Here is a 20354-nt window from a genome sequence, read left to right on the forward strand (position 1 = left end):
TAGAACCCATGACCTTCGGACTCCCGGCCCCGTGCTCTTTCCACTGCGCCATACTTTTCATTCATCAAGTTGTATTTATTGAGCACTTACTGTGTGCAGAGCACTGTTCTCATCTGTTGAGAGTAATGGATGCCGTGGTGCTTGCCGGAAGTTACACAAAGTTCATATTCTGACCTCCATTTTCCTCTAATCCGTTGCTGGGGCAGTTGCTCTTCTGGAACAGTGGTGCCGGCAATGTTGCTAAGAGTACGGTGAGGTTCATTCATTCATTCAGTAGTATTTATTGAGTGCTTACTGTGTGCAGAACACTGTACTGCGCTCTTGGAATGGACAATTCGGCAACTGATAGAGACAATCCATGCTCAATGATGGGCTCACTGTCTAATCGGGGGAGACAGACGGACAAAAACAAGACAACGTAATCACGATAAATAGAATCAAGGGGATGGACACCTCATTAACAAAATAAATAAGGTAATAAAAGCAGGGGTTAGGCGTCTTAGGAAACAAGAAGAAAGCCTTGAAATTAAAAAAGAAAATGAACTTTTTTTGATGGGTCCACGGGAAGAGGGCTTTAACCCTTATTTTAAAACTGTGGAAGAAAGATTGATTAAATTGGGTCGAAGACCTAATTCACATTGTACTAATACATTATGTGACAGGATGGGATCTTTTTTGTTTTCGGGTTTCAGGATCAAGCAGAACAGCTTTTTAGAAGTGGACATACAAACAACTGGGCGGTTTTGGTAAGCATGTTATAAAGTTCATTTTGGAGTGAAAATGTGGAATTCTATTTAATACTGCTTGCGTGTGGTGTTCTCATCATCTTACCCGTGGGCCACTTGCTGCTTAGTTTATAATTTTGTTAGTTTATTGTTTAGATCATGTAATATATAAACAGAGCTCCTTATCTTCCCACCCAAACCCTGTCCTCCTCCGACTTTCCCGTCACTGTAGACAGCACCACCATCCTCCCTGTATCACAAACCCATAAACTTGGCATTGTTCTCGACTCATCTCTCTCATTCAACCCACGTGTTCAGTCTGTGTCCAGATCCAGTCACTTCAACCTTTAGAAGATTGCTAGAATCTGCCTTTCCTCTCCATCCAAACTAACGTATATATCCTGTCCCCACTTGATTACTGCATCAGCCTCCTCCACGCTCCAGTCCATACTTCACTCTGCTGCCCGGATCATTTTTCTACAAAACCCTCCAGTCCACATTTCCCCACTCTTCGAGAGCCTCCACCGTCGCATTAAACAGAAACTCCACACTGTTGGCTTTAAAGCGCTCCATCACCTTGCCCCCTCCTGTCTCATCTCCCCTATTTCCTACTACAACCCAGCCCGCACACTTCACTCCTCTGATACGAAACCCACTCCCACCGTACCTTGATCTCATGTCTCACCACCGACTCCTTGTCCACATCCCTCTTCTGGCCTAGAACTCCCTCCCCCTTCGTATCCGACAGACCATCACTTTCCCCACCTTCAAAGCCTTATTGAAGGTACGTCTCCTCCAAGAGGCCTTCCCTGACTAAGCCCTCCTTTCCTCTTCTCCTTCTGCATCACCCTTACATTTGGATTTGTGCCCTTGATTCACCCAACTCTCAGCTGCACAGCATTTATGTGCATAACCGTCATTTATTTTACATTGTGCTTAGTACAACGCATTGCACACAGTAAGCACTCGGTAAATATGATTGATTATGTTTGCTGTTGGGGCTCCGATTCAAGAGTCATTCATTTTTCTCTCTCTGACCACTATTTGTTGTCTTGTATTTTAATCTAGTTTCATATAGGGCCCTGAGATGGTTCCAAAACGAAGCCCAGTAGCATTCGATGAAGCGACAGGGCACTTAATCAATCAGTGGTATTTATCGAATGCCTCCTATGTGCAGAGCATTGTGGTAGTTGAGCACTGACTCTCGGGCCCATGATCTTTCCACTAGGCCATGCTGCTTCTCAAGCATTCTTCCTTCACTCCTGTGCTACTTATCATCCTGGTATTTTTTGAGCGCTTAACTATGTACAGAGCACGGTACTAAGTGCTTGGGAGAGTAATAATCATAATAATTTTGGTATTTAAGTGCTACAAGCAAATCGGGGTGGACACAGTCCCTTTTCTATGTGGGGCTCACAGTCTTAACCCCTATTTTGCAGTTGAGGGAACTGAGGCACAGATAAGTGACTTAAACAAGGTCACATAGCAGACAAGTGGCAGTGCTGGGCAAAATGGGAGAAGCAGCCTTTAGGACTGAATTAAACCCCTCTAATTGCAGAGCTCCCATCTACGTAATTCCATCATGGTAGGTGCTCTGGCTGGCTGGACGGACAGCTTATCTGTGTCAACCATCACAGCCAGCCCCTGCCGCTGTTGACTTTCAGTCCCTCTGACCAAAGTCTAGGTGGCCTTTCTGAGTTCCACCGCCGCCCGACCGACCTGTCTCCGGGGCGAGGAGAGCAGCCCGGTCCAGCCCATGGGAGCACACTCCTAAACCTTCTGCAATGGCCACTGAGGAAGCCTCAGGGCCTTCCACTACTGGATTTGGGTCTCTGCACTCCGTGTTTTTTCTTCTATTTAGCAGAGAAGGGGCAAGAGATAGGGAGACAGGACTACCGCGGAGGTGTGGTGAAGGGTAATCAAAATTCAGGGGTGGGGGTCTCCCCCCATTTCCAAGTCACTTTTCAGATGCAAAATGGTTGTCTCAGAAACCTCCCTCTCTCATCCACGGAGTGACGTGGGGGTCAATACTGCCAGCCCCTTACCCACATCCTTCCCCTAGCCTGGAACTCCCTCCCGCTCCTTAAGAGCCAGACCACCACTCTCCCCACCTTCAGAGCATCGCTATGGTCACATCTCCTCCAAGAGACCTTCCCCGCTTGAGTCTTCTTTTCCCTGGCTCCCTCTCCCTTCCGTGTCATCTGTACACTTGGATCTGTGACCTTTGGACGTTCAATATTTGCTCCACTCTCGACCCCACAGCCCTTAGAATATCTGTAAATTGTACTTTATAAATTATTTATTTATATTAATGTTTGTCTCCCCCTCTAAGCTGTCAGCTTGTTGTGGGCAGGGTAGGTGTCTGACCAACTCATTGTGTTGTCCTGTGGGAAACAGTTGTAATGGATAGAGCATAGGCCTGGAGTCAGAAGTCAGGGTTTTTAATCCCAGCTCCTCCACTTGTCTGTTGTGTGACTTTGGCAAATCACTTCACTTCTCTTTGCCTCAGTTCCCTCATCTGTAAAATGGGGGGTTAAGACTGTGAGCCCTATGTGGGACAGGGACCGTGTTCATTCGATTATCTTATATCTGCCCATCGCTTAGAACAGTAACTAGCACATAGTAAGCACTTAACAAATACCCATCATTATTTTTGAACTGTCAATTTTCATTTGCTTCTCTTCGAAGACAATACTTGATTTCCTTTGAGCCCTTTCATCGGAATCTTTAAACAGTTCCTATTTTCACATCCTTCTTTCAGCTCTCCAACTTGCCTAGGCGACCTTTTGAAGCCAGAATTCATTCAGAGTCTTTGTTTCTGCAAGGTCCACTGTTGCCTCTGGTAATAAAATGCTTTTTCCTTCAGCCTCTCCCATTAGGCACCTGCCTCTCTCAGGCTGGTCCAAAGAGCCTGAGGGGTTGAACTTCTGCCATGTGTCTGATTCGCGCTCAGATGGGGTCTGAAACCCATTAGCCCTTCTGGTGTGGGCACTGTAATGTCCACAGTTCACCTGAACTGGAGCCTGATGGGTGGGTTTAAGCTGCCGGTTTTCAACCTTTGGTGACGCTTTCTCTCCCCTAGCATTTGGTCATTTCTCCCCGCGAGACAGGGACCTGAGGATGGGGTAGAAAAACCTTCCTCCACTGAGCCAAAGGGATTTCTTCCCCTTTTCAAAGCAGTGGAAATTGTACACCAAAATTGGCAGAGGGGAGGGGGGGAGACCTAGCAATTCTGAATTGGAAAGGTTGAGAATGTTGGTGTGAATCATTCTCCTCCTAACATGTAGTTTTTATGCAAGATTTTTAAGAAAAGCTTATCAGAGTGCAGAAGAGCTCTGAATTACACTTGAGTCTCAAAGCAATAAGAAAAACAGCATCAGCAGTAAGAAACCCAACATTACAAAATTAGTCATGAGAAGGATGAAGTGTGGTGGTCTGCCAGTGAAGGGTTGTGTTCTTTGGTAAGTTCTCTGATGATTTCCCCCACTTTGTTAGCCATCACATTTATTACAAGTGTGAAAGATCTTTCTCTATAGGCTGTTTTTGCTCTACATCTGCTCTGGAGTCTTTGGTGCGTTAATCCTTGACTGTTGGCCCCTTCAGCCATCTTCTGGACTGTGAGCCCATTGTGGGCAGGGATTGTTGCCGAATTGGACTTTCCAAGCGCTTAGTACAGTGCTCTGCACACATAAATAAATGTTTGAATGAATAAATGAATGACTCTCAGTCCTCGTGGTCCACTAATTTATGAAAAAAGGGTTGCATGGCTCACTCGTGTTCATTTAGGTGTTAAATCATTTCTTTCTTTTTCACTCCTTCAAGGTGTGCACATCCAGATTCTGGTTTAATTACCGCCATGTTGCCAACACTCTGTCTGTTTATAGAGTGTCAAAAGATTAGGCATTCCTGACAGGTAAGAAAATCTTTTAGAGTGAAATTATTAAATAGCTACACAGCCTTCACTTTTAGGTGGCATTCAGTTAAAGATGAGAAGTATTGGGGAAAAATAGAGGAAAAAAAGAATGTTAATGGTATTGAAAAGGTCATTCTAAACCAAACTGAGCTCTGAACTGCTTTCTTCAGTGAACTATATATAACCGTAATTACAGGATGGATTAAGTATGACTCTGGCAAATGCCAATTGTACCATGGGTTTATTTCACACTTTAACAATTCTCCATTAAGGAATTCTTTTATTTTTGTGACTAGTACGTGTATTTTTAGTGTCTCTTTGAACAGGACCGATATTCTTTTATTTCTCTAAGTGTCTAGAATGGTGTTCTCTCCACTGGTGCTCAATAACTGCCATTTAGAATCAAACAGAAGTATTTAGCGAATGCCTGTTACATGCAGAATCTATACGGAGCAACTTGGAGAGTATAATGGAAGTTAAAATCCTGGTCTCTGCCCTAAATGCTGTTGCAGTCTAATGGGGGAAGTTAAAAGGCAGATCTAAATGTTCTTAAACAGGATAAAAAAACTGTATAAATGAATTAGAGAGTATAAATTGTGTTGTTACATAAATACAGTGGATGGCTGTTTATATGTAAGTATTATGATCAGTATTAGTGGGGCGGTGAAGTTATTGGGCACCGTTAAGTGGAGGAGGTGGGATTTTAGAATGATGGGGAGGACTGGGGTCTGGTGGATTTATGAGTGGGGAAAAGTTGGAGGCTGCAGGACGGTGTGAGCCTGGGGTCAGAGGGCAAGGTACAGTCAGGAAGTGGGTCTGAGAAAAGTGAAGAGTGCAAACGGGGGCGTAGAGGTTGAGAAGAGAAGATGGAGAAAGGTTAGTGGGGCTCCTTGAAGCCAAGAGAAGGAGTCTTTCTTGATTCGCAGAGCGGATGGGCAACTGTTCAGAAGGTTTTGAGGAATGGGAGAAGTGAGTCAGGTAACATTCAGGGAGATGATCTGGGCACCAGCATAGAATGTGGATTGGTGTGGCGAGAAGCTGGAAGGCTAGCAAGTAGACTGTTTTCAAACAGCATTTAGCTTAGAATGTATAAATTCAAAGGAATGCAATTTTCCTAAAGGATAGATTGATTTCTACAGTTTCCATATAAAGGCTGCCCTTAATTTATTTAGATTAAAAAAAAAATCAACCAACCAACCCAAACTTGGATTCTCCCAAGAGTAGAATTATATTTGGTTAAGTGAGTCTTCCCTCACTCTTATAAACTCTTATACACGCAGTCATACATACACTTATGTTGAAAGACAAGATTGAGGGACAGCCACACTATCAACTTCCGCATGAAGCAAAAACTCCTCACTGTTGGCTTCAGAGCTCTCCACACCTTGCCCCCTCCTACCTCACCTCCATTCTCTCCTTTTACAGCCCAACTCGTACACTCCGCTCCGCTAACCTCCTCACTGTGCCTCGTTCTCGCCTATCCCACCTTCGACCCTGGCCCGTGTCCTACCGCTGTCCTGGCATGCCCTTCCTCCTAATATCTGCCAAACTAACTCTCTTCCCCTGTTCAAAGCCCTACTGAGAGCTCGCCTCCTCCAGGAGGCCTGCCCAGACTGAGCCCTCCCTTTCCCTCTGCCTCTCCTCCCCTCCCCATTCTCCCTACTCCCTCCCTCTGCTCTACCCCCTTCCTTTCCCTTCCCCACAGTACTTGTGTATATTTGTATACCCAAATCCCTTCCCGTCATTCTAAAATCCCACCTCCTCCAATTAACGGTGCCCAATTAACTTCCACCACCCCGCTAATACTGATCATAACAATACTTATATACAAACAGCCATCCATTGCATTTATGTACACCACAATTTATTCTCTGTATTTCATTTATCCAACTGAACCTCTGTCTGTCACCCCCTTTTAGACTGTGAGCCCGTTGTTGGATAGGGATTGTCTCTGTTGCCAAACTGTACATTCCAAACGCTTAGTCCAGTGCTCTGTACAGAGTAAACTCAATAAAATACGATTGAATGAATGAACGAATGAATAGGCAAGATGGAAGGGCAAATAGACATTAAAAGGGAGAGAGAGATAGAGCATCGGGCAGAAGGAGGAGAGGAGACTTGAGGCTAAGTGGGAATGGTTTAAGAAGATATAAGAGAGGTGAGAGTTGGGGAGCAAATTGAGGGGGTAAAGAAGGGAATATGAGACATACATTCTGCTTTACTGTCAGTGGTTTTGATTGCATCGTCCACTGACTAGGAAAAACCCCCCACAACTCACTTAGTGATGAGGCAATCAGGGGGAATGGTGGTGGAGCCCCTGCCCCCCTCAGATGTTGTGGGGAACCCGTGCCCTCACCCCTATATAATTTTTACTAGATTGTAGATTGAAACAATCAGCTAATTTTTCTGAAAAAGGTGAATGAAAATATTTTCTAGGAGAGGCTATCTAGTTTGTGATTTGTTCCCATTCTCTTACTACTGTATTTTTCTGGGCATTTTACTTCCTCTGAGGAAGTATGGGAGACTGATAAAATTTTAGGTCAGTCCGTTTTTCTCGCTCACTTTCAATTTAAATTCAGATTACACGTGGGGGATTTAAATGATTTAAATGAGTTTTGGAGTGCAGGTTTTACTGATGAATGTGTGTGTGTACATATATACACATATATATGTGTATATATCTACAATGCATGAATGCATCTTCACTTCGAAGAATGTTATTCACTCAAGCTAGCTTCAGTATTTTATATTTTAGTGACATTTTCTGAGAAATACATAATACAGTATTGTGCAGCAAGCAACTAATGCGTACTGATGCAGACTTGCTGACATTCACCTACTGATTGTGCTTCCAATAATATCCACTGAAAAATTTGTATAAAATGTCCTACATCATAGAGTATGGTGACTCTAAAGGCTACTGGCCAAAAAAAAAAAAAACACTTGGAGACTGGAAGGTATATTTCCCCCTATTTATAGTAGCATTTATTTATTTAGTAGCATTTTTAGTCAGTGGTACTCTGAAGTAGAAAGCTATGTGTCTAAGAAGTGAATGTTTAGTTATTGGATGTTGATGAGAGATGGAAAATTTTTTGCATAGAATTGAGGCTGATGGGATAATGAGACTTTATTTTTCCAACAAACCACCACATCACAAAAAAGTGAAGGAAGGTAGGGGGGTGAATGATTTAATTCTAGACGTGTATGTATTGGAAGTCAAGTTAATCGGTGCCGTATTTGTTGAGTATCTACTGGGCACATATCAGTGTTCTAAGCCCTTGAGAGAGTATTCTCGCATTATTGGATGTGAAAGATGACAATTTTGAAAGGTTTCATAAATTTGTTAACTATTTAGGAGGTAAGCACCTGAGAAGCAAGCATGGAGGATAGAGCATGGCCTGGAGGTAAGAAGGACCTAAGACTTGCCCACCGTTTGCATGCTGTGTGACTGTAAACCCGTCATTGGGCAGGGGTTGTCTCCATCTGTTGCCGAATTGTGCATTCCAAGGGCTTAGTACAGTGCTCTGCACATAGCAAGCGCTCAATAAATACTATTGAATGAATCTTGGGCAAGTCACTTTACTTCTTTGCGCCTCAGTTACCTCATTTGTAAAATGGGGATTAAAACTGAGCCCCATGTGCAACGTGGACAGTGTCCAACTTAATTAGCTTATATCTACCCCATGGCTTGGTAGAGTACCTGGCATATAGTAAGCACTGAAATACCATTAAAAAACAATGCACCCACTATGTAAAGAGTACTGTAGAAGGCATTGGAAACATTAAAATAAAATTAAAGAAACTGTCGTAATTGAAAAGATTACCATCTGAGTGGGAGAGACAGTGCTTATCGAAGATTTAGCTCCTTTTCTGTGGGAAATTCTGTTCTTGATCGATGTAAGAACTCGCAAGTAAAATGAGTGAAATATCAAATGTTCCAAGTCTCCCAAACAGTTCAGAAAATACCAGTTTATTTTATTATTGTTACTCATTTTTGTTTTCTTCTCCAGAAGTCAACTCTTCGGTAGGGGCTGCCTTCAATTTATATGATTTTTTTACATAGATTCCAAAATACCTTCTATGGGGCTGTTTTACAACAAAATGCTCAGTAAATGTTAGTTAATGAATATTTCCCCCAGCAGGTCATTTTTGTAGATGTTAGCAAGCGATGGGGAGGGTGTTGGTGTTGGTGAATGATTCCAGCGCTTAGAACAGTCCCCGGTGCTGTGCTTCGCAGATAGGAAGTGCTTAACAAGTTCTGTCATTATTATAGGAAGTTTAGGTGGAGAAAGATTTAGGAGGAAAGTTGAGTTCAGTAGCTGTTAATCTCTTTCACCTACCAGAACAACTGTTTGCTGAACTGTCACCTTACACCAAATTGCATATTATTCCATATATATATATATATATATATATATATATAGGGGGAGAGAGAGAGAGAGAGAGAGAAATGTAAATGAGTAGAATTATTTGCTCCATTTTTTCAGAGTCCATTTTAATTCTGGTGAGATCATTTTAATCATTGTTGATTAGTAAATGACAAAGAGAATTGATGTAGGAGCAGCATTCATTCAGTAGTATTTATTGAGCGCTTACTATGTGCAGAGCACTGTAGTAAGCGCTTGGAATGTACAATTGGGTGACAGGTAGGCAGTCCCTGCCCAATGACGGGCTCACAGTTGAAAACAACTTAACTACCTAGTTAAGGTAACTACCTTATTATTACTTAGTAATTAGTACTTAGTAATTACTTAGTAATTAGTACTTAGTAATTAACTACCTTATTATTACTTAGTAATTAACTACCTAGTGTGTAAAGGTGAAAACATATTTTTCCATTATTCCATTTTTACTTATGTTTTTGCGGTTTGGAAACAGCTGAAGATGTGATCTTCAATCTGGCAGCCCTAGCAACCTTCTTTTTTTTGTTGTCAATTTCAAAGAAAATCAGTTTACAGTGATTTGAACTTTTTATATATTTTGAACATATGCACTAGAAGATTTTCTACTTGATTTCCGGGCCAATCTGGCTTCACTCAAAAATGTTGCATTTTACCACTTTGGGAAGCATAGGTAATACTGTAGGTTTATACTAGGAGAAGCAGCATGGCCTAGTGGCAAGAGCACGGTCTTGGGAGTCTGAGGTCGTGGGTTCTAATCCCACCTCTGCCACTTGGCTGCTCTGTGACCTTGGGCTAGTCACTTAACTTCTCTGGGCCTCAGTTACCTCATCTGTAAAATGGGGATTGAGACTGTGAGCCCCAAATGGGATACTGGTGACCTTGTATCTACCCCAGCACTTAGAACAGTGCTTGGCACCTAGTAAGCACTTAACAAATACCATAATTATTATTATACTATTAGAGTCGCCTTACTTTGGTTATTGTTATTGGGAGAGTTGGAAAGGGGGCAGGAGGAGGGAAGAACTAGAGAGGAGCAGGGAAGATTTTAGCAAGATCACGCCTGATGGATTCAATTTTCTCAATAAAGAAAATGGCCAGGTCATTAGGGGCAAGAAACGGGGGCGGGGAGGGAGTTAAATGTTTGGAATAACTGGCGAGGACAATGAGCACGGGACTCAGTAAGGAAGGAGAAACAATTTTGCCAGGCAGCGGAGAGGGCAGAGTTAAAGCATGAAAGGATGAACTGGAAGCGGATGAGGTCGGCCCTAGATCTGGATTTCCACCGGCGACGCTTTTGGGGCTCATCCACAGGAACGAAGTGGGTGGACTGCGGAGGTGATCCAGGGCTGTGGGTTAGTGAGACGAGATTGACGGAGGGATATGGGAGTGAATGAGGTAAATTCAGTAATAATAATGACGATGGCATTTGTTAAGCGCTTACTACGTGCAAAGCACTGTTCTAAGCGCTGGAGAGGATACAAGGTGATCAGGTTGTCCCACTTGGGGCTCACAGTCTTAATCTGCATTTTACAGATGAGGTAACTGAGGCACAGAGAAGTTAAGTGACATGCCCAAAGTCACATGGCTGACAAGCGGCTGAACTCGGATTTGAACCCGTGACTTCTGACTACCAAGCCCAGGCTCTTTCCACTGAGCCACGCTGCTTCTAGAGAGGGTGTTGTTGAGGATGTCGGAATGCCCATCAAGGGCGGGCACTTTTGGAACATGATGACATGAGGAAAATTGGATGGAGGAGAGAGATTGGAGTTCTCTATGGGGAAACGAGACAGATTTGTGGGAAGCTGGTGTGTGGGAGAGAAGGCAATAATAATAATAATAATGTTGGTATTTGTTAAGCGCTTACTATGTGCCGAGCACTGTTCTAAGCGCTGGGGTTGACATAGGGGAATCAGGTTGTCCCATGTGGGGCTCACAGTCTTAATCCCCATTTTACAGATGAGGGAACTGAGGCACGGAGAAGTTAAGTGACTTGCCCACAGTCACACAGCCGACAAGTGGCAGAGCTGGGATTCGAACTCATGAGCCCTGACTCCAAAGCCCGTGCTCTTTCCACTGAGCCACGCTGCTTCTCCAACTGAGGAGGTTGTGGTCAGATAGAGGAATTTCAGAATTGGTGAGGGTAGAGGCTGTCAAATGACTAGAGATGATGAGGTTGAGAGGGGGTCCAAATTGGTGAGTGGGTGAGGTGGGATGGAGCAGAGCTTACTGGAGTTTAGAAGTGAAAGACGTCCCCAAGGGTGGATAAAGAACAATAAAAAAGCTAAACCTCAGAAATGGGGAGGGGTGAATGAAGGGAGCAAATCCAAATGCAAGGGTGACTGAGGAGGAAGTGGGAGAAGAGGAAATGAGGGCTTAGCCCAGGAAGGCCTCTTGATGGAGGTGTCCCTTTGATAAGACTTTGACAGTGTGGAGAGAGTGATCGTCATAAAGAGGGAGGACTCGGTCGAGTTCCTTCTCGACCTCAGTCCATCCCTCTCGTTCAAACTACGTGATCGATCACAAAATCCTGTCGGTTCAACCTTCACAACATCTCTAAAATCCACCCTCTCCTCTCCATCTAAACTGCTGCTGCATTAATCCAGGCACTTATCCTATCCCACCGTGATTACTGCCTCCAGCCTCCTCGCTGACCTCCCTGCTTCCTGTCTTCCCCCACTCCAGTCGTACTGCACTCTGCAGCTTGGATCATTTATCAACAGAAGTGTTCAAGGCCGCGTTTCCCCCTCCTCGAGAACCTCCAGTGGCTGCCCGCCTACTTCCTCATTAAACTCATTGTATCTCGATCTCGTCTTTTTCCCCCTTGACCTCTCACCCGCGTCCTGCCTCGATCTGGAACGCCCTCCCTCTTCATGTCCGACAGACAATCACTCTCCCCATCTTCAAAGCCGTATTGAAGGCACATCTCCAAGAGGTCTTCCCTGACTAAGCCCTCATTTCCTCTTTTCCCACTCCCTTCCCTGCCCTCATACTTGGATTTGCACCCTTTATTCACCTCTCACTCAACCCCTCAGCATTTACGTACATTCTTGTAATTTTATTTATATTAATGTCTGACTTCCTCTCTTGATTATAAGCTCATTGTGAACAGGGGACATGTCTAATAACTCTGTTATATTGTACTTTCCCAAGCTATCTGCACCCAATAAGCGCCCAATATGATTGATTGATTTTATTTCTCATTGAAATGGGATTACACGTAAATGTGAAAATGACAAATCTAGGATTCAGAAATTCACATCTGAAAATCTTAAAATCAGAATGTCGACCACTGGCACTGAATGAAGATCTTCCAGAGTTTATGTAGTATTTTCAATCTTTCTTGTATCGTGTATAATTATCCTAAGTCTATACCTTTAAATGTCCTAAGCCATATGGTGTTCAATGCAAAATAAAAAATGGCAAAAATTGCTATTTTATGACCCCAGTAAAATAACACTATTCTTCTTTTCTAGAACTAGTAGCATTTCAATTTAAATTGCTGGGCCTTGGACAGTTTTAAATATAGAATATGATGAGTGTTTGAAGGTTGCTTTAAATGAAGAAAATAAGCCTTGTTCTATCATTAGTGACCCCAGATTCACCAGAATCTTGTATTATTGTGTTGAAGATTTAATTAGAATTATTGCTTTGTATCCTAGTCACATAGTCTTGATGCTGGCAGACGATATGGCATGTAACCCTCGCAACCCCAAACCAGCTACTGTGTTCAGTCACAAAAATATGGAACTAAATGTTTATGGAGATGATGTGGAAGTGGATTATAGAAGCTATGAGGTAAGTTGTTTTAGAAATGTTTTGGAAACGTAATAGAAAATGAAATGGAAGCTCGTTTCTAGACTGTAAACTTGTGGACAGAGAACATATCTACCAACTCGGTTATGTTGTACTCTTCCAAGGGCTTAGTACAGTGCTCTGCGCACAGTAAGCACTCGACAAATACCATTGATTGAGGTATTACCATTTAAAACAACTTTTTTCTCATTTTGTTCCACTAATATTGTTTTAACAGTAAATATCTTTACGGCAAATAGTTTCAGCATCTTGTGGTCAGAGTGTCTCCTATTTCTAGACAGATGAATGATAAAATTGTCTAGGACTGATGGTTTTCTGTTCTTGGCTCAAGTCTCCAAGGACGGATTCTCCACAGCCTCATGAAAAAGTTGCTATAGTATAAAGGACGATGGGTTTTTATTTGCAGCATAAATGATTAAATATAAAAACCACATTGCATCATTTGAACACTTCCATTTCTTCACAGACAAATTGATGCAGAGTTTCCTTTTCAGTTGCCTGTGGTGCTTTTTTAGTTGCATTTTAAAACTTTTTTGTGTGCCACAGATTAGAGATTTGGCACTTTTATTCTAGGTTGCTTTTATTTTTAGATTTTGATTAACTTAAATTTTATTCCCTTGGAATGAACTGCTTGGCCATATCAGGTGAATGTAGCCCTTGGAGGCTGCGTAAGTGGTCTTCCAGAGCATTGACAGAGATGGTTTACCTAGTAATGTGGCCCAGAAGGGTAACTTCAATCCTGTGAAAGCCATGTCTTTATTTACAGTGTGCTTTTTTATCCTAGGCCACAATGGAACATATCTGGTAGGGGCTGCCTACGGAATGTTTATTATAATAATAATGATGGTGTTTCTTAAGCACCTGCTATGTTTCAAGGTCTGATCTAGGCACCGGGGTAGATGCAAACTAAGATACAATTATGAATGAAGTATATTTTCTACCTCGAATCGGATCCCGTAATGTATAACATTTTTGTTGTGTGGTTGTAAGTAGTAGCTGATAATGAATATAGCCATCTCTCCTAACTATATTACCTTAGCACTTAGGAAAGAGTAAATCCCTTAGTTACTGTTATGATTATCATTACTGTTAATATTTATCAACCACCCAATGAGTGTATGACCCTGTAATGGGTAACCTTCATGACGTTTTTAAGGAAGTAGATTGATAGTGATTGTCTTTAACAGATAAATCAATCATTTATTGATTGACTGTGTGCAGGGAACTGTACTAAGCGCTTGGGAGAGTCTTATGCCGTCGAGTCATTTCTGACCCATAGCGACGCCTGGACACATCTCTCCCAGAACGCCCGCGCTCTCCATCTGCAGTCGTTCTTGGTAGTGAATCCATAGAGTTTCTTGGTAAAGTCCGGAAGTGATTTACCACCGCCACCTTCCACGCGGTATACTCGAGTCTCTGCCCTTGACTCTCTCCATGCCGCTGCTGCCCAGCACGGGGGAGTTTTGACTTGTAGCAGATTGCCTTCCACTCACTAGCCGCTGGTCAAGCTTAGGAATGGAATGACAGGCCTCTGCTTGACCCTCCCATAGCTGAGACTGGTAGAGGACTGGAAACTCTCCAGGTGAGATTCTGAGAGGGGGGCTTGGGAGAGTACAGCACAATAATATGACAGACACATTCCCTGCCGCATCAAGTTTACAGTCTAGATGGGAGGGATCTGAATTTGTTTCATCGTCGAACTTTTACAAATCTCACCAGAGGGTTTGAACTGCTGTATAGTTGACAAGTGAATGTTTTGATGTGGAATTAAATGCTATCTTACAGAATGCTTTCCTGAATGTTAGGAAATTTAAAGATTGGAATCAAATGATTTTTTTCCCCCCATTGTAACCCATATATAATAGGTTCCAGGGTTATTCTAATGCTAAACGTTCACCATAGCGCAGAAGGTCAAGTCGTTGAATGAGGAATACAGAAAATCTCAGTGTGGCTCAGTGGAAAGAGCCCGGCTTGGAGTCAGAGGTCATGGTTTGAATTCTGGCTCTGCCACTTGTCAGCTGTGTGACTGGTTGTCACTTCACTGCTCTGGGCCTCAGTTACCTCATCTGTAAAATGGGGATTAAGACTGTGAGTCTCACGTGGACCACCTGATTACCCTGTATCTACCCCCGCGCTTAGAACCGTGCTCTGCACATAGTAAGCGCTTAACAAATACCGAACATTATTATTATTAATTGGATAAAGATGGGAGATGCAATAGATTTAAGGCAAGTTTTTGGAGGGAAAGAAATGATTTGTAATGTTAAACTATTAGAAATGGTCTCATCTTTTTCAGGTTACTGTAAGAGAACTTCTTACGGGTATTAACTGGGAGAATTCCTCCAGCACTCCTCGGTCCAAGCGCCTACTTCCGATGACAGAAGCAATATTCTCATTTATATGACAGGTAATTTCAATGTTATGTGCATGGCTGAATATCTGTATCGTGGAGTTCATATAGAATGTTATCTTGGAGGACTATAGAGCTTTTAAATCTAATCGAGTTAATTTTGAAGGAAACTTTATGTTAAGATGTCCCTTGTGAAAAAATGTCATAACCTGAAATTTATAGAGGCCCTTCTCCGAGATCACAAGGCATCACATCCTACTTTCATTCGTCCAATCAGTCTATCCACATTAGCAGGTGGCAAGTGCTGATTCCCGACTGTGGAGACTTTAACCTGATTTTGGTCAGTCACGGACTTCTAGCTTCTAGTCCGGTGTTTTATTTAATGTGCCGATATTTTCATTCATTCATTCAGTAGTATTTATTGAGCACTTACTATGTGCAGAGCACTGTACTAGCACTTGGAATGTACAAATTGGTAACAGATAGAGACAGTCCCTGCCCTTTGGCGGCTTACAGTCTAATTGGGGGAGACGGACAGACAAGAACAATAGCAATAAAGAGAATCAAGGGGATGAACATCTCATTAAAACATTAGGAAATAAATAGAATCAAGAATAAATAGAATCAAGAATAAATAGAATCAAATAAATAGAATCAATTCATAAAGTTACGTCTTCTTAAACATCACATCCAAAATTCAAATAACTCTTCAATCCCATGCTCCTTTTTTGTAACTTAAAACAAAATAAAAAACTGCTTTACAGAAATTTAATACTATGCTCCTTTTCAAAAACTGCCCTTGACTTGTATACAAGCCTGTTAATAGTCATCAATCAATTTTATTGAGCCTTCACTGTGCAGAGCACTGCACTAAATACTCGGGAGAGTACAGTACAACAGAATTAGGAGACATGTTCCCTGCCCATAATGAGCTTAGAGTCTAGAGAGGGGAGACAGACATTAATATGAATAAATAAATAGTTTATAATGTATAATTAAAGATTATGCACATAAGTGCTGTGGGGTTGGGGTTGGGAGAATATCAAGTGTCCAAAGCTCATAGATGGAGGTGCACAGACAAAATTGAGGTGCAGAGTCAGAAACTGGTAGAGTATCAAGTTTAAAAATACTAATTGTGTTTAGAATTTTAAAATTAACCATTTATTCATCACATTTGAACTTTCCTCTGAAAGGCCATGGTGGAAATGGTTTCTTGAAATTTCAGGATTCTGAAGAAATTACCAATGTAGAACTTGCAGATGCATTTGAACAAATGTGGCAGAAAAGACGGTAAGACACAGATCACATTTTTTAATAGCTAGGAAGAGGCGAGTAACTTCTGTAGTGGCCTCGTAGACGACTCAGTTGGGGTTCTTGTTTGATGATGAAACGTTTCTCTTAAAAATGGAAAATTTGGCTCCGGAAATAGAAATCATTCTGACTAAAAAGGTTAATCGTTAAAAAGTCGTGGAGAGCGAGACTAGAGGTAGTATTTTTCTTATTCTTTTCCCCCTGGGGCCTTAGAGTATTTAATTAAAACAGCTCAGTGTTTCCAAGTGAAATAATAGTCCAGGAAGGACCCCTGCCAGAGTAGAATATTTGAGGAGTTGAAATTGGTGGCAGAGGTTTTGCTTGTTTACAGAAGACAGAGGCAGAAGAAAGTTATTTATGTGGTAACCACCATGTCCCCTGCAGTTGTAAGGGATAAGGTAGGATTGTGGCGGGATCTAAATTTCCATGCAGGAAGTTTACCTGGGTATGCTTTTAAAGGTGTTAAATTGGTCATTTTCATTGAGCTTTCACTTTGTGTGGAACACTGTATTAAGCACATGGGAGAGTGCAACACCACAGATGTGTTAGGCTCCTTGTGGGCAAGTGAATGTGCCTTCAGTCTAGAGGAGGAGCTTACAATTAATCAGTCAGTAGTATTTATTGAACGCCCATTGTCTGCAGAGTACTTATTAAATAGAGTACAGTAGAGGTATAAATTGTGACCTCGCCCTTAGTGAGTTTACAGTTTAATGGGGGATTCAGACCCCAAATAATGTACTGGAGGGAGGAAGGACAGACTGGAAAGTTGGATATGTAAAAATAAAAAAAAGCAAATGCTGACTCTGCCACTTGTCAGCTGTGTGACTGTGGGCAAGTCACTTCACTTCTCTGTGCCTGTTACCTCATCTGTAAAATGGGGATTAAGACTGTGAGCCTCACCTGGAACAACCTGATTACCTTGTCTCTCCCCCAGCGCTTAGAACAGTGCTCTGCACATAGTAAGCGCTTAACAAATACCAACATTATTATTATTATTATTATACATAATGCTGAAGAGGTGAGTTGTGAGAGCCAAAGAGCTGAGGCGGGAGGTGGGAGGCTCTGACCTGGGGAGAAGAAAAATTATTTGGGGAATTGCTCTTGGAGGAGGTCAGATTTCAGTCTGTCTTTGAAGGCAGGCAGAGTTATGGATTTGGGAAGGAAGGGAGTTCCGGGCTGGGGAAATAATGTGAGCAAGGGGTTGGGAGCGGGAGAGGTAAAGTCTTCAACTAATTGAAGGAATCCACTTCTTTAAGCATTTTGAAAGACTGAGGCTATTAAAGGATCATTAGGGCTATAAAATGTTACCGTGAGCTTTAAAAACTATGTCCTCAAAATAAATGTAAGTATTGTTTATCTTTAGGTATAATGAACTTCTCTTTATCATCGACACCTGTCAAGGAGCATCCATGTATGAGCGATTTTATTCTCCCAACATAATGGCCCTAGCAAGTAGCCAAGTGGGAGAAGACTCACTTTCGGAAGTAAAAATAAAATAAAAATAAATGTTGGTATTTGTTAAGCGCTTACTATGTGCAGAGCACTGTTCTAAGCGCTGGGGTAGACACAGGGAAATCAGGTAGTCCCACGTGGGGCTCACAGTCTTAATCCCCATTTTACAGATGAGGGAACTGAGGCACAGAGAAGTTAAGTGACTTGCCCACAGTCACACAGTTGACAAGTACATTTTATGTCCCCTGGATCTTCCTTTCAGCATTCAGACGGCCCTGTGATTGAATCTGTCGTTCTGTGTTTATCAGATATTTTGGATAGTCAATCGTCATTTAGTTAATGAATACCTTAGCGGGCAGAACATTGTGCTAAACCCTTGAGAGAGTAACGTAGAAGCCGAAAGTCCTGTCTGAGAGGAAAGATTGGGTACGAAATAGAAATCTGTTGGGGGAACAGATCACCGTAGTGGAAAACATGACTGCTTAACTTGAGGGGTTGAAAGTGTAAAAAGCAGCCTCAGTCAGAGGTGTTTGGGTACTTACTGTGTGCAGAGGGTGTACTAAGCACTTGGAAGAGGACAGTACATCAGAGTTGGAGGACCTGTTCCCTGCTCACGAAGGAGCTTCCATTTTAGAGGGAGAGATTGGTCACCACCCGAACAATAATGCCAAGTCAAAGTGAAAGCATTTGCAAGCATGGGGAGAAGTAAATTCCGTGGCAAAATGATCAGATAGCAAAGATTAAAATTACGTTGGAATTGGTGTTTGGGTTTAGGTGGTAATTTTTTTCCCCCCTCTTATTTTGGTTTCTATGTCGGTAGCATCAACCCGATCTTGGAAATGGAGTGCATCTCATGGACAGAATACACATTTTATGTCTTGGATTTTTGGAAGAAATTCATCCAGCTAGCCCAAACGAATATGAATGACCTTGTGAGTATTTTTGAGCTGCTTAAGAGCGGCTTTTGGCATACATTTAGAATTCCAGGGCGAGCCAACCTGTTTTAGGTAATAAAATCGGAAGTTTGCTCGGGTAACAGATGCTTAACTTGGAACGTGGAGATTTTTGATCACAAATGATTAGAGACTGACTTTTTTTATAAATAGGAAAAATCGATACGATTTAAGGGTAAACTGTATATCTTCAGGGTTGGAAAGATTACCTGAAATTCCAGCTTAATTTTTCCCAGAGTAGGTGGTGGATTCCATCTAGTCGCACACTCATAGTAGCAATAGTAATAGTATTCATTACATGCTTGCTGTGTGCAGAGCACTGTGCTAAGTGCCGGGAGACTCACAGTAGTAGGTGTCAAGGGTGGGAATCCGCTGATGGTTTAAAACAGTCATCTATGATTCCTTAGACCCTATTCCTTGGCTGTTTTCCATTCCTACACATGCCACGGGCTGTCTCTTTGAGATCTGGTACAGTTTCCTTCTAATCTTTTTTTCTGTTACTCCTTTCCTTTAAACATGCATTTCTTTTAACTTTGCTGATGCCAAACCACTGGGATGATGACACAGGGGACTTTGGGGATTAAACTGGTTGCTCATTCCCAACTGTCTTGAGTCATCACTTGATCAAGTAGTATTTATGGAGCATTCGCTGTGAGCAAGAGCACTGTATTAAGTATTTGGGAGAGTACAACAGAGTGGTAGATACATCCCCAGCTTACAGGGAGCTTACAGTCTATAAAGGGAGACACATTAAAATAAGTTACAAAATAGATACAGAATGTAACTTGACGTTCCCAATGTAGATACCAGAAATTATTCAGTCTATTTTAGGTACATTTCAATGAAAAGCATTATGGTCATGCATTTTTTGTAAAATTCTGTCCCTTTCCAAAATTCTACAAAGTATTCCAAGGATAAGTATGTCCAGTTTATGGCGCAGGAAGGTCAGGAGAGTCGTTCCACGTGGTTATTGGTAATTTGCGCGTGACATGTCCCTAACCAGCATTCGTCGGAAATGTAGTAGCTTTAGGTAGAAGAGTAGGTAGTCCAAAAATCTGTTTTGTGGAGCTTGGGATTTCCCATTAATGAGTGGAATTCTAGTGTCTGTGGACTGAAGTCAAGCAGACAAGTCTTCTATTATTAAATAATTTATTAAATATGGAATTTTCTGCCAGCAAGTCTCAATCACAGACTTTTTTTTAGACCCTCCGCAGGAATCCTCAAGTGAAAGACGATGGAATGAGTGAGCAAGCCTAGGGTATGGGGAGAAAGAGCAAGGGATCCCAGGAGGTGGATATTGGACTTCACCAAGGCTTTTTCCTCGGATGATCGAAGTTGGGGCCACTTAGCTGTGTGACACCAGACTAAGACTTAAAATGGTTGGCCAGCCTGTGACCGCTATTAACCAAGGCAGGTATGGCATTGAAAGCTTCA

At 42.2% G+C, this 20354-nt stretch overlaps 1 protein-coding gene across 1 annotated transcript in view; it reads left to right on the forward strand.

Moving 5' to 3' along the window:
* Positions 1-20354, forward strand: part of PIGK (phosphatidylinositol glycan anchor biosynthesis class K) — a 156603-nt gene that overhangs the window by 15922 nt on the left and 120327 nt on the right. The window contains 11 exon segments of the mRNA XM_039911978.1: positions 693-746; positions 4548-4608; positions 4611-4638; positions 12701-12836; positions 15164-15194; positions 15197-15220; positions 15223-15261; positions 16398-16494; positions 17879-17996; positions 18788-18829; positions 18831-18899. Coding sequence (XP_039767912.1) covers positions 693-746; positions 4548-4608; positions 4611-4638; positions 12701-12836; positions 15164-15194; positions 15197-15220; positions 15223-15261; positions 16398-16494; positions 17879-17996; positions 18788-18829; positions 18831-18899 — 699 coding nt within the window.

The sequence above is a fragment of the Ornithorhynchus anatinus genome, chromosome 4 (genome assembly GCF_004115215.2).
Source record: "Ornithorhynchus anatinus isolate Pmale09 chromosome 4, mOrnAna1.pri.v4, whole genome shotgun sequence".
Taxonomy (NCBI): domain Eukaryota; kingdom Metazoa; phylum Chordata; class Mammalia; order Monotremata; family Ornithorhynchidae; genus Ornithorhynchus; species Ornithorhynchus anatinus.